The sequence below is a fragment of the Leuciscus leuciscus genome (assembly GCF_965113295.1).
Source record: "Leuciscus leuciscus genome assembly, chromosome: 19".
Taxonomy (NCBI): domain Eukaryota; kingdom Metazoa; phylum Chordata; class Actinopteri; order Cypriniformes; family Leuciscidae; genus Leuciscus; species Leuciscus leuciscus.
The window spans coordinates 25,034,987-25,059,374 of record NC_138743.1 but is presented as its reverse complement, the minus strand read 5'-3'; the positions used below and the strand labels follow the sequence as shown (position 1 = coordinate 25,059,374).

Sequence of the window (24,388 nt, the reverse complement as noted above, 5' to 3'; positions counted from 1 at the left end):
TGATTTTTTAAAACTTTTATTAACAATATCACATTACATTCTTCTCAAACTTTAATCTCATGGATTATAAACCAGTTTTAAGTGTAGCCAGACACTGTAAATTTATGGACAAACTAAAAAAAGAAAATCTTTGTGTGTGTGTGTGTGTGTGTGTGTGTGTGTGTGTGTGTGTGTGTGTGTGTGTGTGTGTGTGTGTGTGTGTGTGTGTGTGTGTGTGTGTGTGTGTGCGCAAGATTAAAAGATAAATTCTTCTGACTGGCTTACAGTTTTTCTATTTTAACCTGTCTGCTAAAAAGTTAAGAATGAAGAACAGTGGTGGAAAGAAATATACTTTTTAATGAAATCAGATCATTCAGTTTCATTACTGTGTTTGACAAAATGAGGGGTTCATCTAGTCATTTGATCCTCCAGAAACCCACAGCTGTGTTAACCTTTATGTGTGTTCATGTATATTTCTAATTAGAGCTGCTATTCCTCTCTGGTGTGATATGCTATTTATGAGAGAAACACTTGAAGATCAGCAACATAAACCATTAATCAAAAAACTTATTACATAAGTATGGCAGATGAAATTCTTTACAAGATGTCATATATAGAGTCTAACATTAGTTTAGCCTCTTCCACTCATCTGTCATGGTGAAGACAAATCCAGCAAAAGTGCAATCTGGCAGTCTTGAAGTTTTAAAACAAACCCTCATAAAGAGAATCAAATATGTCACTCAGTATGGCCAGAGAAGTTCAGAAACCGTTCTTATGTGATTTTTAAGCAATATTTTTCCTTATTTGAAAGTGTTTATTTAGGGACAGTACCAATGAAAAAATGTCTCTTAGGATTACAACATAAATCAAAACATCCCTTATATTCAGTTAAAAATACCATATCCAGTTTATTGTTTGTCAGAGCGGGCAGCTAATCCAGCGGTTCCTGTTTGATTCGAATGACGGAGGTCGTGACCCCACGGTGACTTCGTTTGAGCTCTCTCCTCAGAACGTACTCACTGAACTGGGTTGAGTCCACACCACCTCCACAAGAAGCAACAATCTCAAAGCCTCTTTGCTGCAGTCGCTCCAGAACCTGATGAGCACAAAAATGACCAAACAGACACCAAATCATTATCTTTTCATAGTCAATATATCATATACCAATCATATATCAACAGTCCAAATAATTAATATACCGCTCAAAAGTTTGGGGTCGGTACAATTTATAATGGTTTTGAAAGAAGTCTCTTAAACTCACCAAGGCTGCATTTATTTGATCAAAATGTACCTGTTTTTATGTAAATTTGCAGCTGCATTACTCACATGATCCTCCAGAAATCATTCCAATATGCTTATGTGCTGCTTAAAATGATGATCAGTGTTGAAAACAGTCAGTTGTGCTAATATGTTTGTAAAAAATGTTTTTCATGATTAATTGACGAATATAAAGTTCAAAAGAACAGCATTTATTTGATATAGAAATATTTTGTACCATTATAATTGTCTTTACTATCACTTCACTCGATCAATTTAATGTGCCCTAAAACTGGATGAGATTAAGCCTTGTTTTCAGAGAATATCTTGAATTAATCTCTAAATAATATGCAAATAAATGAACCCCTGTATGAGCTACTTAGATGTTTTTAATCTTTTTGAAGCTTGAAAATGATCATTGTATGAAAAAAAAAAACCCCCTGAAGATTCTGCTTTTGTGTTCCACAGAGAGAAAAACAACAGCATAGAGGTTTGGAACGACATGAGTAAATAGTGACAGCGTTTTCATGTTTGTGTGAACTATCCCTTTAATTGAACACCCCTGGCACAGAATCACTGCCGTCTTCAGTTAGAAACACAACACAGCAAAAGTGTTATAAACCATCTGTCCAGCAGCTCTCTCAACTGAATCAAATGAGATACTTAAACCACTTTCTTATTCCGTCTTTCTTTCTGTCTGTCTGTTTCTCCCTCTCGCGCCGTTTCTTCCAGTCCTGCAGATCTTCGCTCCACAGAACTGTGAGATCACATTCCATTAGTATGCCTTCAGGATGTGCCTTCCTCTTTTGCTCTCCAGCGCTGCGTCACTAAATTTCCCTTCCCTCTCTCCCTCCATCTACAGTTTTCCACCATCCTTCTCTTTCTTGGTCTTTCCCGCCCCACAACCTCTCATTTACAGGTCAAAGTTTCTGTCTGTCTGTTCTCAGTGACTTTCCATCATGCTTTTGTCCTTCAACTCTCTTTTTCTCTCATTTTTCTTTCCTGTCTTCTGCCTCTGCTTTTCTCAATCTCCTGCTTCCATTAGTGTGACGGCAAGTGCCAGGGGCCAAAAGATTTAATAAGCAAACAGGATTAGACAGCCTCTAGACACACACACACACACACACACACACACACACACACACGCGCGCACACACACGCACACACACGCACACACTCTCTCACACACACACACATTATATATATTATATTATATATAATATATATATGTATAAAAACAGTATGAAATGGTTACAGAGAACAGTGTAGGAAAAATTTACATTCATACCTGACATGAATTATTGGCCAGTGTTTGTAGTTTCTAATGCTATCAGCTAAAGCTCCTGGATGGATTTCATTTAAAGTGGTTACATGTGGTGTAGCCATCAAGTAAAAAATTGAATTTTCTGTACTGTAGATAAATGTGAGTATACACATCTTAATCATTATATAAAATAAAAAGGTATACTGAAAAAGTACAAGTATGAATGTATGCATGTATGTATGTATGTATGTATGTATGTATGTATATGTGGCATTCATGATATATATATAAAAATAAAAATTATATTTCGTTGTACCTAGAATATATAAAGAAGTTGGACGAAGAACGTTCCAATATAAAGCGCCATGTGACTGGAATAATCTTCCTCTTTCTTTGAGATCTATAACTTCTTTTAGTTTTTTCAGATCATCCCTACTTTTATATTTTCAAACAACCTGTTTATGTTTTAAATTTTAAGTTAACCTAAATATTTTGCGCATTTTGTTTATTTAAAAATATATATATTTATAAATATATATATTTTGGTGAGTGGGATAGGTAGGTGGATGTAGGTGTATGTTGGGGAGAGAATCTGTGTATGAATGTGTTGTGTATGAATGAATTTATGTGTATTTGTAATGTTGTTATTTATTATTATTTTTTGTTTATGATTTGTTTTTGTATTCTGTATTTGTGTTTATAGGACCCTCTTGAAAATGAGATGTTGCATCTCAAGAGGCTATCCTTCAATAAATTCAAATTCATATATATATATATATATATATATATATATATATATATAATATATATATATATATATATATATATATATATTTTTTTTTTTTTTTCAATAAATAAATAATAATTATTAATATATCAATTACATAAAAAAATATTATTATGCTTTTGGGCAGTCCTACCACATGACAACCTGAACTAACTTTGCCTTGCCATAAAAAGTGTAAATTATCAGATATTTTAAGAGACTTATTTGCAGTCTTGTAAGGGTCCTCTCTATGATAATAATTTGTATATGTATATATAATAGTTTTATATATTTTTTCATGCATGTTAGTCGCACTACATGACTTTGATTTGCAGACAAAGGTTTAACATTTATTATTAAGCAGTGAAGCAGGTTAGTTCTTTTTTAAAGAAATAATAAAAGATTAAGCCAAACAACTTAAAGTTTATAAAGGGTTAATTCACCCAAAAATGAAAACTGATAGGGCAGAAAGCTCTCAGATTTCAACAAAAATATCTTCATTTGTGTTCCGAAAATGAACGAAAGTCTTACGGGTTTGGAACGACATGAGGGTGAGTGCACTTTTTGAGTGAACTATCTCTTAAAAGTTCTTAACTTGCAACACTCATGAGTCCTCAAACAGTAAAAAAAGAAGAAAAAAAAGAAGATAGATGCTTCATAAAAATGAATGAATTAAAAAACAATAAATAAACAAACAAATGTACAAACAAACTAAATAAATGCTATTGCCAGGCGTGTTTAAGGTGTTCCGCACCTGTACAGAGTTGAGGTGGCAGTATCCGTTTAGAGGGAAGCGTATGACGTGATTGGAATCGTGGTTCCAGCCTGCGTTGACAGAGTTGCACATGACGTCTCCTATCTCTGGGAAGATGTCCTCGATGAGGGCTTTATCGCCGCTGAGCGTTATCCTCTCTCCCAGCTCGGGGGCCACACGCACTACCACACACTCACACATGCGTGATGTGTACCTAGAGTCCTTCTCAGAACGCCAGCGCTCCAGCTCGGCCTGCAGAGGCTGCAGCTGGAAATATCGGGCCTCCTCGTACAGCAGAGAGTAGTCCTACACACACAGATGCACAGAGACACTGATATTTCATGAAACACATGAAAATTCAATCTGTATTTATGGCTGTTACGATACTTTTATTGTGTAGTGATTCTTCAAAGTATATCTTTTTACTACTGTTTCATGAACAAAACAGCATATTGGTTCAGAACACGATGGTGATTATTAACTTTCGGATGAACTATTCCTTTATTCTTTAAAAACCTCTATATAGCAATAATGATGCATTATCAGATTTAAAGTCCTACCTTAAATTCATCTGGGATGAGCAATTTTGAGGTCCTGAGGAAGTTTAATATGTAGCGGAACATGTGTCCATCCCGATCTATAAAATAATGCTGCTTCAGGCTGTCCAAAACGATCGGCTCTGTGCCATCAAACAAACGGCCAATCCTGAGAGAGGAACAGATATTGAAATATTTAGATGTAACCAAAACAACAACTTGCTTTCCTAGGTTTTTCTCTTGTGAAAATGCCCATAAACCACTACTTTTGAAAAGATTGGAAATCTCTTATACTCATTCATGTTATCAAAATATTGAAAAAAACTATTATAATGTGAAATATTATTACAATTTAAAATAAATGTGATGGCAAAGCTGAATTTTCAGCATCATTACTTCAGTCTTCAGAATCACATGATCCTTCAGAAATCATTGTAATATGCTGAATTGCTGCTCAAGAAACATTACTTATAGTTGAAAACTATATATTTTTTAATCTAAATTAATCTATATTAATGTATATTAATCTAAATATTTTTGTGGAAAATGTGGATTCAGGATCAATTCTTCAGGATTCTTTGATTAATAGAAGAACCAAAAGAACAGCATTTATTTTAAATCTAAATCTTTTATAACATTGTAAATGTATTTACTGTCACTTTTGATCAACTTAATGCATCTTTGCTGAATAAAAGTACACTGTAAAAAAAAGTTGCTTACTTACATTTTTAAGTACAATCAACTTGGAGGTTTTAAGTCATTTCAACTTAAATTACCTTAAACTGACTTCAAAAATCTGTTGAATCTTGTATAACTTTTAAAAGTTACATTTGTTTGAAATGCACTACAAATGTTGTCTTGTCATGTGAAATTAATATATAATGTTTTTTTATAAAGACCAGTCAATGGACTGATTTCTCATACCTACAGTAATATTGGAATCACCAATATAGTGCATTTTTCATGCATCTAAAGAGATGTCAAGTTTGCAGAATACCTGACAGAAACAATCTGAGGGAACATTTCAGTCTGGATTCAGACCGCATCATAGCACTGAAACTGCGCTCGTTAAAATCACAAATGATTTACTTTTAGCTTCTGACCAAGGCTGTATCTCAATACTAGTTTTACTTGATCTTAGTGCTGCGTTCGATACTATAGATCACACAATACTCTTAGATCGACTACAAAATTATACTGGTGTTCAAGGACAAGCACTAAGCTGGTTCAAATCATACCTATCTGACCGCTACCATTTTGTCTATTTAAATGGAGAAAAATCGATCATAACTCCAGTAAACTATGGAGTGCCGCAGGGATCTGTATTAGGCCCTCTGTTATTTTCAATATATATGATGCCACTTGGAAATATTATAAGGAAACATGGAATTAGTTTCCATTGTTATGCTGATGACACTCAAATATATATTTCATCACGGCCGGATGAAAACGCTACATTTTCCAAATTGACAGAGTGTGTTAAAGATATAAAAGATTGGATGACGCGTAATTTTCTTTTATTAAATCCAGACAAGACAGAGGTAATACTTATCGGTTCAAAAAACCGCCCACAAAACCTCGCACAATACAACTTTAACATCATAGGATGTCCTGTTACTTTATCCTCTACAGTAAAAGACCTGGGTGTTATACTCGATTGCAACCTGTCTTTTGAAAATCATATTTCTTATGTTACAAAAACAGCCTTTTTCCACCTTAGAAACATTGCTAAGCTACGTAATATGCTATCAGTTTCTGATGCAGAAAAGTTAGTTCATGCATTCATGACCTCGAGACTGGATTACTGTAATGCTTTATTAGCTGGTTGTCCTGCATCCTCAATAAACAAGCTACAGTTAGTCCAAAATGCCGCCGCTAGAGTTCTTACGAGATCAAGAAAATATGATCATATAACACCGATTTTATCATCACTGCATTGGTTACCTATAAAGTTCCGTATTAATTACAAGGTATTGCTACTGACTTATAAAGCCCTAAACGGCTTAGCTCCAGTCTATTTAACGGATCTTCTATCGCCCTATAATCCATCGCGCTCTTTAAGATCACTAAATTCAAGGCTTTTGGTCATACCTAGGATATCCAGAACCACCAAAGGAGGGAGAGCATTTTCACATTTGGCTCCAAAACTCTGGAATAGTCTTCCTGATACTGTTCGTTGCTCAGACTCGCTCTCCCAGTTTAAAACTAGATTAAAGTCGCATCTCTTCAGCCAGGCATTCATATAATCCTACAGTTCAAACTACAATCCGGCCTCTATCCAATGCCAGAGGAGAACTGGCCCCCGACTGAGCCTGGGTTCTCCCAAGGTTTTTTTTTCTCCATTAAGGCACCTGATGGAGTTTTAGGACACCATTAGGTCACTTGATGGAGTTTTTCGGTTCCTTGCCACTGTTGCCTTTGGCTTGCTCAGTTGGGGATATTTTGGGGATATCTAATTTAATTTTATCAATCAATAAATTCCTCTTGAAACAAACTTTGTTGTATTATTTTAATTTAATACTGTGAAGCTGCTTTGATGCAATCTGTATTGTGAAAAGCGCTATACAAATAAACTTGACTTGACTTGACTTGACATTGCTGTGACTAGCTGGTATTGGAAGATTGAGAAGTACTTTGGTAAAATGTTCATTAAAAACCATCTAACATCATCTGCGTGTGCGCTCATGTAAATACACGACCGTGGATTTTGACAGTTCTTTCGGTCAGCACAGTCTGGTTAAACCGTAGCCTGCATCAGCATCATGGAGGGGCATGGCTGGAGGCGGCGGCCATCATTGCTCCTGACGACGCAAATGTCATCATCCAGCGCCCTGTTCCTTTCTCTTTGATGAGTGTGTTGTCATATTGATGTTGCTTGTGATGAAGTAGCCAAGGGGCGAATGGATCTGTCACTTATGCCAATGCCTTTCTCTGAAACATCTATATGACAATTACAAAGGCTTTTCAAAGCCTATAGATTATACCAGACTGTGTGGACCCTATATGAGACCATATGTGTGAGACATATTTCTGTGCCACTGTAAAGGACAGTGGGAGGCGGAAACCGTGTGAGACATGTGAGCAGTTATGAGATTGGATGCTAGTCTGGCTCAAAGCGCTTCAGGCTCCTTTTGGCCTGTGCTCTGATGTTTGACTCAGTCAGCAGCTACAAGACAATAATGCTCTTTGGCATTGCAGAAATATACCGATCAGTGAGCTAATGAGCACAGACAAGACACATACACATACACACAAAACACGCATATGGAGCAAACACACATCATGAAGGACTTGTGTGTGAACAGACGTGTTCAGAGGATGACGTGTTTTTAGAAATTTTAGGCTGACTGCTAAACGCATTAGATGACAATGGAATACATGTTATTCAAATGGGTAAAAATCACACCTTTTAATTTGAACACTTCCCTGCATCTATTACACTGTCCATCTCTCTCTGTTTGTCGGATTTTTTAACTACTTTAAAATGGATTTTTTGGTCACTTATAGACCTGAATATTTATAGAAAATTACACAGACATCAAGACAATATAAATATAAGATCACTCACCTAGTCCTAGCCAATCACTTGAAGCATAAAATTAAACGTCCGTGTTAAAAGAGCATGTTCGGTTGTTTAGTGAAGCTGATTGCTGTAGCCTATATCCAAATCGGCATGGGGTCTTCCTTCAATTTTAATTTGTTGCTGTTGTTTGAATGGTAGTTTAGTAAATTTGTTTGCAATCAAATATTCAATATCTCTACTCTCCATCAGCTGTAGCAGTTCAAACTAATATTACGTAATTTACGTCTTGTCGGTGATTGGTTGATATACCAAGCGAAGCTAGCCTCCTCTGCCATGTTACTTTTCTCAACACTCCTAATCGCTGAAAGTGAAATAAACGATGGTGATTGGCAAAAAAAATTTACCACCGGAGGCACAAGTCTCCGGCTATGGATTTGCCTCCCCCTCCCTTTCTCCATCCCCTCAGACTCGCGTTTCGCAGATTCGGCACATTCGGGGAAGAAGCGCGCAGCAGTTTCACTTACAGTGGTGAAATTACAAACAAGAAATACACATTCTGAGGCATAACATTTTGGGTAGGCTGTGCCTCCCTTGCCTCCCCTGCTGCCACTGTGTGTGTGTAATTTACCTGGACTCTGGGTATTTGGTTAATGTGGCCAGGCTGCTGGTATACATGTGACCCCCCACGTCAATGTGCACCGGCGCGTTGGCCTTTGTGAGCTGTGCAGGTGTGGGGATGCCAGCTGTGCCCAGCGGGGAGACCGGCGAATGTGCCAGGATAGGCCGGGTCGACATGCCCACACTGTTGCTGCGATTTTCCTGAGAATAAAAAAAAAGATAGGTAAGACTGCAGCAATTTCAAGATTAATATACATACAGTAGCAGAAGGTTACTTCCTTTCTTTAAAAAAAACTCAACAAAAAGGATTTATGCATTCGGGATCGTGAAAAGTGGACATTAACATACCAGAAGTAGGAGAGTATAACTATGGAGCTATATTTTCTTAGGAAATTGTATGAACTTTCTATGATACTTTCATAGAGACTGAATTTATCCATCAAGATTTGATTGGATCATGAAAAGTGCCCATTGAATGGACCAGGATGGAGGTGGTTGAAAGGGAGGGGTTGAAAAAGTAACATGGATTTGTAACGTCAATTGAAAAGGACAGACATTTCAGAGGCAAAACAAGTTGTTACTGCCTGTTTAAAGCAGATATGCCAAAATAAGGGCTCACAGGCCAAAGTTGGCTTGTGTAGATCTTTTATTCGGCCCGCTGTGTCATATCACAAGAGGGCAGAAAAAAGGAAATTAAAACATCAAATAATGAAACATTAAATAATATTTTAGTTTGAAAGGGATCTTTCAGCTAAAAATGAAAATTCTGTCATTAATTACTCACCCTCATGTCATTCCAAACCCAACATTCAGAACACGAATTAATACAGTTTTAATGACATTTAACAGCTTTCTGACCCTCCATTGACAGCTATGCAACTACCACTTCCAAGGCCCAAAAACCAGGTTGCTGCTGGAAGAAGTGTTAGTGAGGCCAGTAGGGGGCGCTCACCATGTGGTCTGTGTGGGTCCTAACGCCCCAGTATAGTGATGGGGACACTATACTGTAACAAGCGCCGTCCTTCGGATGAGACATTAAACCGAGGTCCTGACTCTCTGTGGCCATTAAAAATCCCAGGATGTCCTTCGGAAAAGGGGTATGGGTGTAACCCTGGCATTCTGGCCAAATTTGCCCATTGGCCACCTAATCATCCCCATATATTCTGATAAGCTTCATCACTCTCTCCTCTCCACCAATAAGCTGGTATGTGGTGGGCGTTCTGGCGCAATATGGCTGCCGTCGCATCATCCACGTGGATGCTGCACATTGGTGGTGGTTGAGGAGATTCCCCCCCTAACATATGTAAAGTGTTTGAGTACTCATAAAAGCACTATATAAATGTAATGAATTTTAAAAAGGTAGTAAAGACATCAGTAAAGTAATCCACTCACTCAATTTTATAAAGCGACGCGAGTGATTTACAAATTTACCATGTTTTTTATTTTATTTTGCACAAACAGAGCACTCACATCACTTCATAAAATTGAATGAGTCACATGGATTACTTTAATGATGTCTTTATTACCTTTTTGGGCCTTGAAAGTGGTAGTTGCGGAGGCTGTCAATGGAGGGACAGAAAGCTCTCAGATTTCATTAAAAAGATCTTCATTTGTGTTCCGAAGATGAACGAAAGTCTTACGGGTTTGGAACGACATGAGGCTGGGTAATAATTGACAGAGTTTTCATTTTTGCGTTTATATTCTTGCATTGAAATGTAGAAAAAAAAAATACATTAATATAACATAGTTGGATATAATGCATTTTCACATTTTTTCAGTCCATGACCCTCAATCAAGTTTGATTTTTGGCCCTTTGAAGTAAAAGGATTGTGGACCACTGGTTTTTAAAAAATATATTTTTTGGAATACAATGCGTCAATGTAATGTACACAAAAGGAGTCTGAGTAAGTAAACAGGTGTCAATTTTGATTTCATGTTGACTTGCATTTCAGTGTCACTAGCAGAAACCAAAGAGAACCAACACCTACAGCCTCTTTTGCCTCAAACTCTCATTGTCTATTGTCAGAAAACACTCAGTCACATTTTAAAAATACCACAGGACAACAGTTTTTACACACTTTTGGGAATCAACCTTTCAATGGCTTGCTTATAGCAGTCTCTGCACACTAAACTGGAATAACAGAAACAATTTCAAGCAGCCTCTTCATTTTGGTTAATGTGTGTGTCATGAGCGTGGAATGGGAGCGCAGTGCTAAATGGTTCACAACATAAACACAGATAATCACTTCTACCTTGACAACTGTTACAACAAATTAAATTGACCCATTATGACATTAACGAAGATTTCGCTGTCAGCACTAAACATCATTACAGTAGCCACAATCTCATTAGCCTCAGTAGGGCCTCGTTTCATGGGCTTCGTCTGACATAATATCTGCTTGCGCTTGGAAATAAGTGTTTGCTAAATCTCAATGGTCACTCTCTACCGAGGCACAATGAAACAGCCACGGGCAGAATTTCCTTTAAAGATGAAAAACAGAAAAAAGTAAACGGTAACATAAGTATACTTGTGTACTTAGTGCAATATCAATGCTTTTTTCGCCCAGAGTGGAGTAATGCTATCCGAGTCGACTGTCTTACAGAATGAAACATGCGGAGAGAGTGAGTTCAACAGACTGGCTTTATACAGCGACCTGAAAAACAAGCATTAACCCTTGGTAATACACAGAACGTGCAAGTAAACATGTATCCAGGCCAGCACATTAAAGCACTAATGATAAACATCTCTGGCACAACTGGGCGTTTTAGCTGGTGCAGTTTTCTGATGGTGGCTGAATGGAGTGTTATGCCTACAGGGAGAATAAGTTGGGTCAAAGAGGCATTTTCTCATGCATCATTTTTTTTAAGCCTTTTTATTTTCTGGGTAATTTTATATACACAGTGTAAACAATGAGGAAATGAGAGGATGGGTTGGAAAATGTTTGCCTTTATTTATTTGGCAGCGACTTTTGACAAAAATAAAGTCAACTTATATACACACACACACACACACACACACACACACACTACAAAAGTAATATGTACCTTAAAGAAAAAAGCTAGTCTGGTGAACTGTGCAGTAAATAAATGCAACCCATTAATTGAAAATAAGTGTTACATGAATAAAAACAACTTATTCCACAGTCATGGATGGTGCTGGAAGCCTGAGAAGTTTGAGCTATTGGCTCTCCCATTAGCTAACTGGAAAGACATTGACTTAAGAAACATATACTCTGGAATTTTGGTTGCTCCAAATAAACAAGCAGGGAAGATTAATTATTAGTACTGATGCGAGTTTAAATAGAGCTGAGCTCTCTATAGTGTTTACGCTGACCAGTAAATGTCCATTTTGGAATATTTCTGTAGATCAATTGTAATTTGAGAGTGTGAGGCAGAAAGAGGGTTGTTAATATATATAGAGGTCTAGAAAACAGAAACAGTCAGTGTTATAATGCAGTACCATATAAGCATCATGTGTCAGGATCTACCATTATAATATTGGTTTAATTAGTCTACATACAAGCTTTCTAAATTTCTCATGACAGTTGAGACATAAAGAGTAAGACAAAGACAGTTGAAACAGTCTCATGACAAAAAATAGGCACAACCATTCAAAAGTTAGGGGTCAAAATATATTTTTTAAAGAAATTAATACTTTTATTCAGCAAGGGTGCATTAAATTTAACAAAAGTGACAATAAAGACATTTATAATGTTACATTTTATTGAAAGAATCCTATAATAAAATATATTGTATCAGAGTTTCCATAAAAAATATTAAGCTGCACAATGATAAGAAATGTGTCTTTAGCATCAAATCAGCATATTTGACTGATTTCTGAAGGATCATGTGACACTGAAGACTGAAGTAGTGATGCTAAAAAATTTAGCTTTGCAATCACATAATAAAATATATATATATATTCAAATAGACAAGTTATTTTAAATTGTAACATTACAGTATTTTTTATCAAATAAATGCAGCTTTGTTGAAGCATAAGGGAAGTGTACGTAAATGTAATGGTGGAGCTAAATAATGCATATGACTCAATGGATGCATGAGGTAAAAAGTCTCTCAAAGTTTCAAAGTCTCTGACCCAAACACTTTACTGTTAACTCATCATCTCACCCACATCTCAGCATGTACAGCAAGTATTAAGAAAGATATGAAAGAAAACAGCAAAGACTCACTTTACATCAGTTAATTAGCAAGGAGGGAACAGTATATAATTGGATGTGAATGTGAAATTACAAAGTGTCATAATTGAAAAGGCTTTTTTTTTTTTTTGGACGCTTTTTCCAGCAATCTCTTCCCCCTCTAGGGGTCGCTAATAAATATTTACCCCAAACCTATTTTTAAAGACAAATACATGCTGTGATTTTAGTGCATAGCAACTTCAAACAGAAAAGAACAGCAGCAAATACTTGAACATTCATAATGACAATATAGCTGAGGTTGTACAAAAAAAAAAAAAAGCACAGGTATAAACTCCTGAGGATGAATCTTTTAGTGTGGTACAGGTAGTGTGGCTGTTTAATTCTGATCATTAATAATGTAATGCAAATGAAAAACTCACTACAAACAACTCATCTCAGGTATTATATTTAGGAGTCATTGTTTTTTGCTGGAGCCCTGCACAGATGCGTCATTAGCTCATTCCTCTGCAGGCAACAAATGCTTTTATTTTTCACACTCACTTTCATGCTGAAGGCTGAAGAAAGCATGTGCCTGTTTTAGTGCAGCCTACTTACAAAGCATAATAATAAATATTCACCAACATATAAAGAAATCAATCTTAATCACATTCCCAAATGGACCGCCACTGGCAGATGTGCTGCTGCCCCCCCCCCAGCAAAAATTGAGATGGACTGGTTTATAAAGATGGGGAGTTAGAAAAAAAGAACAAATGCATATCTAATAACTAACTTAAAGGTGTAGGCTATCTTAGTCTAGAAACACTTTTCTAAAAAAAATTTTATATATATAAATGCATATACTTAGTGTATTATTGGGGAGCAGTGGCAAAATTCAAAGTAAAGGGATAGGCTAGTTCACCCAAAAATTTTATTTCTGTCATCATTTACTCACCCTCAAGCTGTCCCAAACCTGTATATTTGTTCTGCTGAACAATATATTGTTCCGTTGACTTCCATTGTATTTTTTTTCTCTCCATACTATGGAAGTCAATGGTGCCCCACAACTACAAACATTCTTCAAAACATCTACTTTTGTGTTCAGCAGAACAAAGAAACTCATACAGGTTTGGGACAACTTGAGGATGAGTAAAAGTTTCTGACTTGCACTCTTTCACAAGATAGCCCTGGTTATACAGTACAGCATCATAAGAAAATTGACATTATAATGAAGAAGTAAATCTGGGATTTGCTGACAAATGTTCCATGCAAAATGACACACAGATGAGTCAAATTGAACACCCCACGGTTGTTGCTTTAAATGCGTTCATTTGCATAAATACACTTGGTGTGAAAAAAAAACAATTGTCCTCTGACTGATGTGATTGACAGACAACAGGGCCGCTAGTAAAACTGGTCCTAAATTGTTTAGGGCTATTCTAAGGCCGTGTTACGCGGCAAAAGCGTTTTGTCTTTATGTTATACCGATGTGCTAAAGACATGAAATCGCTGTTACCTGTGAGGGGAGCATATGAGGGCTCTCTCCGTTGAGTTCGCAATGAGAGGAGACTAGCGCGGTGACCGTTGGAGTGTCCGCGCGCTCCACGGCGGCGCGCGCGCAGAGTCTTTTCGGCGATGCCCCCGGTCCCGAAACGCTAACCGGATAGACGAGCGTCCGCGGGCGTTTGATCACCTTCTGCGGTTTGAGCTCGCCCTCGTCCTCGCAGTGCAGCGCGTGCTGCAGGTGCGCTCCGTTGTTGACCGTTTCCGGGGACACGTGGAGAGGTGCTAACTTTGACCCGATGCCCGCAATGCCGTTAAGCGTTGCTATGGAGACGGCGCCGATGCAGTGGTTGGTGTAGGTCTTTGACAGTTTGGCGGCCCGCGACAGCATCTGCATTCTCGTGCCCAGCAGGTTCTTGCCGATAGCTTTATTCTCGTACCAGGTCGTGTCGGTCTCGCTGCAGTGATCCCGTGGGCGCTGGAAAAAAGCCTTGCAGAGAGGATTGCGCTTCGTGAGGTACTTTACGAAGCTCGCGTAGGGACAAAACTCCGTGGCGGTCTCGTACATGCGGGGAAGATTGTCATCGTCCGTGTCGGATCTTTTTTTCGTCCAGGAGGCGGAACGAGACTTGTGGTACGGCCCGAGCGCTTTGAAGTACACAAACTTCCGTCCGTCCTCGTCCACGGCCAGCCCGAAAGAGTCCTCCTCGAGCTCGCGCTGGTTCTCCCGCCCCCTCGTGCAGAAGTACATGCAAGTCTCGAACCACACTTTGTTGAGCAGCCCGAACGGCGAGCTGGCGCTGAACACGGCTGACGTGTAGAGTTTCCTCAGGTCGGAGCGCGTGATGGCTTGCTTCTGCACCACGGGACCGGCGCCCTGCTCTTCCAGCTTGCGTATGACCGCAGCGAGCGCGAGGTTGGCGCTGCGCAGTTCGGGGTCCTTGGTGAGGTCCAGTGTGCGGCAAAAGGGGGGCTCGTTCAGGTACCGGTTGAGGGAGCTCCGGATGCTGATGAGGGAAGACTTGCTGTATAGCTGTCCGCTTTTGGAGCGCGCCTCCGCGTAGAACGAGCGCAGCACTTTGCATAGCGCGTGTTTGTCCATGCTCTCAAAGTCCGTACTTTGCGCCTTCTCCGTCAGGTATTCCCGGAAGATTCGCACCGCGTACCGGGTGGCCAGGCGCGTGTTCTCGCTGAGCCTGGAGCGGTGCATGTCTCCCTCGGGTCCCGAGTCCAAAGCGGCGAAAAGCGGGTCCCCAGCCCCCGACTCGAGCTGGTCCGTATTCCGCATAAGGACCGCTTCCCCCGTTTCCACGGCAGCAGCGCAGCTGTCAGGCTCCCCGCACTCCTCCCACTCTAACTCGGCTTCTTCTTCTGACACTTCTCCCTCTTCCCCTGTGATCTGGATCTCCTGAATCTCTTCCTCTTCTTCCTCGCCCGAGCCTCCGTCTCTCTCCCGATCCCCCGACATCGGGTCCGGTTCATCATCTCTACAGCACTGGTCCCCGCTGCCAGGCATTCTCGCCATATTGCAGTCTGACAGTGTATGAGTCCCGAGGCACTGCGCATGCGCTATATTGGACCGCAGAGCTGAGAGCTTTTTGTGCGTTTTAGTGACCTTCAGCTACCAGAACAGGCACGCGCTCTTAAAGGTGCAGGGAAAGGGAGCTATAGATTGCCTAATAATTAAAACACACTCTCTCATTCACACACTTTCAAACTTGGATGGAGAGATAAAGCGAGAGAAAGAAGCAAACGGTCAGCTATACTCTGTATTGGACTGCAGCTGAATTAAGCAGTAAATTATGTCTTTAATACACCCACACAGACACACACCTGCTAATTATTAAAGGGCTATGTAGCTCAGGCAGGCTGACTTGATTTGGGAGTTTCCAGAAGCAGCTGTGATCATGTCTAACCCTGAGGCCATCCATATACTTTCGAGAGTGTGTGTGTATACAGCCTTTTGTGTATGTGTGAGAGGAAGAGAGAATGTGACAGATGGGAGGGAGAGAGAGAGTTGAAGGTGTGGTGAGCTAATTGATATTTCTGTGTAATAATTTCGACACAGCATAAAGCAAGCCACTGGTCTGTGTATGCAATGATGGCCAGTAGGCAGATAACCCTACTCTAAACAGGTGAAACTGCATGTAAAAGGAACAGTTCACCTAAAAATGAATATTGTGTCATAACTTATTTCTCACTCCAACCCAATATTATCTCAAATAATATCCTCCTGCACACTTTTTGCAATTTAATGAAACTGAATGAGGACTGAGACTGTCAATCAACACATAATTTAGCATCATAAATGTATCAAAAGTGGTCATAAAACAGACGTAGGCCAATAAGAGCTGTGCATGTAAACCTCACTCTCCTGGCCTCAACAGGCGCGCTACAGGCTGCGGTCTTGTTGACATGCCCAGCTCCCATGCCGGACACCCCGGTTCAAATCCCGCTCGGAGCATGTCGAGTAGGGACGGTTACACACATCTTTAAGGTCTTTAGAAGTAATAAAATACCAGAAAAAGACAATCTAAGTTTACTGAAAATCTTGAGATCCATTTTGAGAGAATGAATAATGTCTGGTTTGTGAACGAATCATTCGTTTAAGGCGACATTTCAGTGAACCAGTTGATGCCATTTACAAATCAGAGTCAATTCTGATTCAGATCAACTCACTGAATCAATGATCCAGTCAACGTGGCTACCAGCTGAGCTCATCTTGCAATATAGCACTTATATGGTCCATTTGACTCTTTTATGGTTCTTTTGCATCCTTTTTGAAGCTTCAAATCTCCAGTCCCTATTCATTGTCACTGCATGGAAAAGAGTGAATATTATTTAAAATGTTGCCTTTTGTGTTCCACAGAATCAAGAAATGGATTAGGATGAATGAATGATGACAATTTTCATTTTTTGCTGAACTCGCCTTCAGTTTTTCATATGTGACTGTGAGTGGACTGTATTTAACTTCTGCTGTTCTGATATACATGAATGTGTGATTTGCAAATACAGCTCAGCTGGAACTCACTGCAGACTTTCTCAGGTTGGAGCAGATTTTCATTTTCCTCTCTTATAGTCTGTATAGCAATAGAGGCAATTGTAAACGGAGCCCCTCTGAAATGCATCATAGCTTATATCAGGGCTCACTCGATTATACATTGATATTTTTATGTATGAATGATTCTAGAGTACTCCGGATGAAATTGCTTTTGGCCCTGTTAATCTCTAAATACAATTTATATGGCCAAATATGCCAGTTTTCATTTGAGTCATTAGACTAATACAAGATCATCCAATATGAGTGACCTTGATCAAGAACACATTTCTAAGTGCTTCTACATTCACGCCTCTCTCCTCTCCCCTGTGTTAGTGTGTGTGTCGTGAGAACCCCGAGGCAACCGCTGTCTGAGTATGAACAGCACAGAGCTGAGGTTTGGCTCTGGAGAATAAGGCAGATGTTTGTCTCCGGCGCTGTGCCTCCGAGAGAGGCAACGCATGAGGAAGCGGATTTTAGAGCTCAGTAGGGCTCAAAGCTAGAGGAGGGATGAAAAAAAAGCTCTATTCATCCATCAGCAAATCAACAGCGATCATCTGACTCATTAACTTTATACGGTCAGAGTCTTTCCATAGTCTTGTGAACATTTCTTTAAGGAAAAGATATGGGTCCGTAGCAAATAAGAGTGTGATGGTTTTAAAAATGTTCATGCTATTTTAAAAGAAAGTTTAAATAATGACTCTATAACGTGTCATGTGGCGTAACAAAGTAAAACAATAAAAGTAAAACTAATTCAATTATCCTTAGACCTTGAATACAATATATTTATATAATAAAATATAATATAAATATGTAAAACTTTATATATATATATATAATTTGTATTATAATTTTTTTTTTTACAAATATCATTAATTCATAAATATATAGTTTGGAGAAGTCACACGACTCACACCACATGACATTTACGACTTGGCCTTGCCTTGTCATAAGAAGAGATGATATGATATAATTTCCTGTTTTATTTTTCTCTGCTAGTTTGCACCATGTGATTATACTAAAAAATTAGCCTTATGAGGCGTTTCCTTTTCTTTTTTGACTTTATGCCTTCCCTCCCCCCAAAACAATTACTTATTACTATATTTTAATACAGTAGTCTACATATTCAAGTCATAATTGTAAGTCTGAATTACATTTTCTTTTTTTTTAAATAAATAAAATTAATTAATTAATAGATTTCAGAGGGGGGGGGGGGGGGGGGGGGGGGATCATGTCATTGCAAGTACCACGAATAGAACTTTGAGAATAAACAATGACAATGAACAGTCTTGCAAAATCAGAATTCAGTTTTGTAGTTAGTTTTAATCACTTGCTATAAGCAGCACAGATTTGGGGGCTTTTCGCACTTTTAGCAGTGTTCTGCTCCTGGAACCCTCCAGCATGAAAAATGTAGACGTCTACCTCATCTAACACACCAGATTCAAATCTCTGCTCATTATTAGAGAGCTCCATGACCTGAAAGAGGTGTGTCGAATGAGAAAGACCTCAAACGTGCAGCGCCGAGGTTCCCGAGGTCCACAGATCCTTGGGAGAAACCCGGCATAAAGTCTCTCGCCCGAGGCCATAATGCCAATATAACAGGACGGTGATCTCTGTAACTCGAGTCCTCGGGTTTACCCTCCGCTAGAACTCAACCAACAGCCTTTGTTAGAAGCCGGAATCCTTAATCATTAAACTACCGGCCCTCTTTTCGCACGGCCGAGGTAATGTTGGACCCGTATCTCATTTCTCTCCTCCACACAGCACACATATATCCCTATGTGAGGATGAGCCTCCATTTTGAAATGAGAGACCTCTCTTCTTTTGTCTCATTCTGTCATTCCTGCCCACAGGCATGTCACCAGAAACAGCTCTGACATCTCTCAAAGGAAAGAGAAGGAGAGAGAGAAAGACAGAGCGAAAGAGAGAGAGAGTGAGAGCAGAACAGAAAAAAAAGAAAAAGAGAAAACCTCCTTTCCACATTTTAAATTCTCGTTAGCAGAGCCCATTTCACACCTAGATACCCAATTAGCAATTAGCAAAGCTTTAAAGTGCAGTCCTGAGCCGGGGCCCTGATCCCGGCCTGATTTGTATGCGCTTTGTGCAGATAGCGATAAGAGAGAGGCTGAATACATGTATAGTTTTAAATTTAATTTCATAATCATTTGCATGGCAGGGTAGCCTGCAGGCGAGAGGGAAAATAACATGCCCACTCTTCAAAAGGGAGATCAGGCTCGTTACATGGCTGTGCGGAGGATTGGAGAGGGGCTTTTTATGTGCAGGCAGGTAATTTGTTCCCTGACTAATCTGAAGAGATAGAGAAGTTCACAGGAAGCACTTTTTAAAAAACAGTGTGAGCGCAGCATCACAAATCGCCTCTACCTCCGAGGCTTGGGAGAGAATGAAAGCGAGCGAGAGAGAGGAACACCAAGGTGCGATATAGCTGAACTTACTGCCAGAGCCCGAGGCTGACAAAAAAAGAGTAACTACTGAATGTGCGAGTGTGTGTCTGGGTATGTAGAGAGAGAGAAACCATCTTTGAGCACACCAATGTGGCGAGCCATCCGGTGTGGGAGAGATGGAAATCAAATCGAGCACCTGTAGTACATGACGGTCCTCTCTGACCACTGCTTCAATATTCCACTGAGATATATATATATATATATATATATATATGAAGAGTCCAGATGCAAAAGCCTCTAAATGCCATCTGAAATTTTCATATAGAATGATCATTTTTATCAAGCTTGTATATTTAAGTTCAGTAATTTCATTTAAATGACAATTAATAGGTAATCTTCATTGCCATTTAAGTGAAATTATTGAATTTAAATATACGAGCTTGATAAAAATGATCATTCTATAAGAAAATTTCAGATGGCATTTAGAGGCTTTTGCATCTGGACTCTTCATATATATATATATATATATATATATATATATATATATATATATATATTCAACAGTCTGTGTGCTAGACAATGTTATCATCATTTATATACTATTATAGTTTTTTAATTGTTTGAATTTGTTTTATATATTTCCTTTTTCATTTTAATTTGAGTAATTTTGTTGTTTGTTTTTGTCCTCTTAAATATGTCTATATAGTTTTTTTTTATTAATTTTACTTCAAGTTAAATGTATATGATACATTTTTCTTTGGCAACTAGCTGAACTAAAATAAGTTTAAATGTTTTTTTAAATATATTTTATAGATTTATTTTTCAGTTGACGTTTATTTCAAATTTAAAAAAAAATTGTTATGGTTATAGTTAATGATAATAACCCTGGTGTTCCATTTACGTCTGACCATTAGGCTACAGTTGATTTCACATGATTGTGGCGCAGGGGACTCAGAGAGAGACGGAAAGATGGAAAGACTTGCATGACATCCTACTCTTAATCTTATCCATATTCATGGGTGCATATGCAAAGTATGGATGTGTCGGAGAAGCGCTGAAGACAGACTGAAGATTAGTAACCTGTGTTTGAGGTGATTCCAAGCTCACATTAACATGTTGAATATTCTACAAGAATGAGTCAGAAAACTCAGCAACTCTGCCCTGTCCGTGGGCAGCAATTCAGCTCGCTGCGTGCGATCCATTGTGTGTGTTTTTAGTGGGTGATGGTGTTCTGTACAGGAATGCTTGTGTTCTCTATGAGACCAATTACATTTGTACTTTATGATCCCCTACAGTTATACAAGATTCCTATACCAGATTTAACAGATGAGGCTGTGTCGTCCACATGCCGATTCTGTTTGTGCAAAGCTTTCTCAGGAAAGCAGCAACCTTAATTTCTACAGGTCAAATCTGGCTGTGCAATTTCACCACCCAAGGGCCTGGTTTCACAGACTGGGCTTAGATTAAGCCAGGATTAGGCCTTAGTTTAATTAGGACAAGTAGCTTTTATAAACTTGCCTTTGGAAAAAAAACTACTGGTGGGCATCGAGAAAAAACAATGGCACTGACAAATTTAAAGATATGTCAGTGCAAGTTACTTTCAGTTAAAACAGCTCAAAGATGCATTTTAGTCTGAGACTAGGTTAAGCCTTGTCTGTGAAACCAGGGGAAAGTTCCAAAAGGCATGTTTTGCTGTGATACCACATAACAGTTCTTAAAATAACTGCTTTTTTTTTCTCTACTGTGAAAAACATTTTTAATAATCTAAGGGTGTATTCACACTTGGTATGTTTGGTTCGATTAAGACCAACCCTGGTGCGAGTGCTCTGTTAGTGCGGTTCATTTAAATAAGTGTGAACGCTGCCATCTATATCCTGGTGCACATCAAACAAGCGGATCAAGACGCTGAACAGATGGATCTCGGTTCACTTCCAAACAAACTCTGGTGCGGTTCGAATGAAATATGAACGCAAAACACACCAAAGATATGTAAAGAAACCAAAAACGGGACAAGATGTCACAAGATGCAACCCTAAAAAGGACAGCATGCTCAAGCATACCTGTTTTTTACTGTTGTAGTCACAGTGTTGCTCATCACAGCTCAGTACAGGCATCAGATGCGTGTCTCCTCGCAGCAGATCTTCGTTTGTGTGTGTTTTGACTCCTTTACACATTTAATAGGCCTAAACTCTTCACAGGTTTTCAGCTGGTCAAAATACCATCAGGAAGTTCAGAGAGAAAGTGCATTTAGCCCAGCAGCACACATTGTTTTGCATGTTCAATAAATTAATAAAAGCCAACCAATCTGGTTGTGAACATATCCCTATATGCCCTTAGGTTTGGTATCTTTAGGTTTGGCGTTAAAATGCCTAATGTGAAATTGTAAACGCTAAGCAAACCAGGACTAAATTTTTATTTATTTTTGTCCGGACCAAACAAACCAAGTGAACCGAACTACAAGTGTGAACACACCCTAAACTAAAGTACACTTTTTCCATTATAAAGAACCTTTTTGCGCATTGGAATGGAATTCTTTTTAAGAGCATGACAGTATTCACTAGCATGATAATTTCTGAAAATAATGTTGAATTCTGTTTTGTTAATCACGTATATGTACAAAATGTTTTCATGACACAGTATAGGTGAACAATCCCAGGATGATGTACCAATGGACACTTTGCTATCCCACAAGGCAACATGAGCTGAAGAGCCCTGAGATGAAAAAAAAAAGTTGAAGAAATAAATTCAATCGCAGGGTTATTTTTGCCTTCATCGGCATGTATATTGTTGCACTGACAGACAGATAGAAAGAAGGATAGATAGATGGATGGATGGGTAGATTAATATATAGATACCCCCTCTAGTGCACACTATGCCCGTTTTGATGACAACCCTTGGCCAGGTAACCTAATTAGACCGTCTATCTAGACTGAAATGTCAGGTGACAGTACCACACACATCCACTTGGACAACAATGCCAATTCCACGAGCTGGTAGCATGTGGCATCACAGCTGTAAGCCAACAGAACAGAACTTACAAGATACGATACACCGGTCAGAGAATACATTTAAAGTGAATCATGCGTCAATCAATGCACTTATAAAGGCGATTCCATTGTAACATGCGCACGTGCGTCTTGTTCCTCTCGCTCGCGCTCTGAGCGTGCAGCAGCTGGATGGTATTCGGCTACAAGATGAGAATGAAGGAATGCTCGACTTTAAACATCGCGGTTAAAAATAGCAACCGCCGCTAAACACACACAAAAAACAAGAAAACATCCTCAGCCACATTCAAAAGTGTAGCAAATGCGTGAAAACCCACTGTAGTTGCGATCAAGCCAGCCGTTTGCCAACCACAAACCCTTATAGTGGGAATATCAAAGAATGCCGCTGTGTTAAAGAAAGACTTTCAAATCGCTTTCCACAATCGCCTCTCATTTAGAGAGCTTGTGACTTCACATCGTATCACATCGCGAAACCTAATCGAGGACGCCATTACAATATCAGTCAATTATTCGAGGCTACGCTACAGAACAGTTTTACATGTGACAACGTAAACTGCTTCAGGTGTCTTTTTGCGCTGCCATTACACATATCGGGAAGCGACAGGATGTAAACTGGGAGAAGATAAATATTTGTTTTGTCCCAAACGCGCTCATCCTCTGGCACATGCGTACATGCAGCTGCGCTCTGAAGACCCACTGCCTCTCTCTGTAGAAAAAAACCCACAAAGCCCAATCTGGCGCTACTCACCTGGAACATGGGACATCCAGCGACGTGTCACCTCTCCGTGTTTGGGCTCCTGTCCGCGCCCCTTGCTCAAGCGCTGAGGAATGGAGCCCAGCTGAAGCTGAAATCACAGAGAGTCGCTCCAGGGGTTTCACAACCCCTCTGGGCCAGACCCGGATAGAGAAAAAGAGAGAGAGAGCGCCGCGCTCTCAAACAAACGCCCCTGCAGATCTCTGCTCACTTCAGAACAACTAGTGAATTAACCGATCACAAGAAGCTAGTTGTAATACACATAAATGTGCAGTTTCTCTTATTCTATGATGTAAAAGGGGGGTCTGGTGATTTTTCTGCGTAAAACAGTCGTCCTCCTTCCTACATCTTGCAGCGGGGAGGCAGATTTGAATGGTTATGATTAGTTTTGATGGAACGCTGCCGCAGGCGCTTCCTGCAAATGGATGGTGAGTGCGCGCACGGGCGCGCTCACAGAGGGGGAGAGGGCCATTACACAGATTGAAACCTATATCACGACTATGCAAAACCTGTTCAAATTGTGATATTGAAACGTAGTGGAAATTAACCAAATCTTTAAAAAAATTGTTTTTTAAACGTATTTTTTTATTATTTTTTTTTACCTAATTTTGCTTAGCTCTAAAACGTTGCATTAGCTGAATAGGCCATTTTGAGTGCAGTTTCAATAAAATGATATATATAAAAAAAAAACCTTATCCGTTTAATCTAACTAGAAATGTAATGGAGATAAATTGTTTAAAATATGTGGGAACTCTGCATGTCATTCTGTGCAAAATATAACTGTGAACCAAAGTGTTTTGGTGTGACTCGCTAAATATGTTTATTGCATTGGAAACATCACTCTAAATAAAATGGCG

General features: G+C 39.2%; 1 protein-coding gene across 2 annotated transcripts; it reads right to left on the bottom strand.

The window, feature by feature from the left end:
- On the bottom strand, positions 1-23,918 carry kctd1 (potassium channel tetramerization domain containing 1). 2 transcript variants are annotated; one of them, XM_082146804.1, is made up of 5 exons: positions 23,526-23,918; positions 8,708-8,898; positions 4,581-4,725; positions 4,021-4,326; positions 1-1,075 (listed from the first exon to the last, which is right to left on the bottom strand). In XM_082146804.1, exons 1-5 carry the CDS (start codon positions 23,532-23,534, stop codon positions 911-913), a joined length of 816 nt encoding a protein of 271 aa, XP_082002930.1. In that variant the 5' UTR covers positions 23,535-23,918; the 3' UTR covers positions 1-910. The 2 variants fall into 2 exon arrangements, with proteins under 2 accessions (XP_082002930.1, XP_082002929.1); XM_082146803.1 differs by lacking the exon at positions 23,526-23,918 and adding an exon at positions 14,347-18,065.
- Positions 23,919-24,388: the final 470 nt, after the last annotated feature.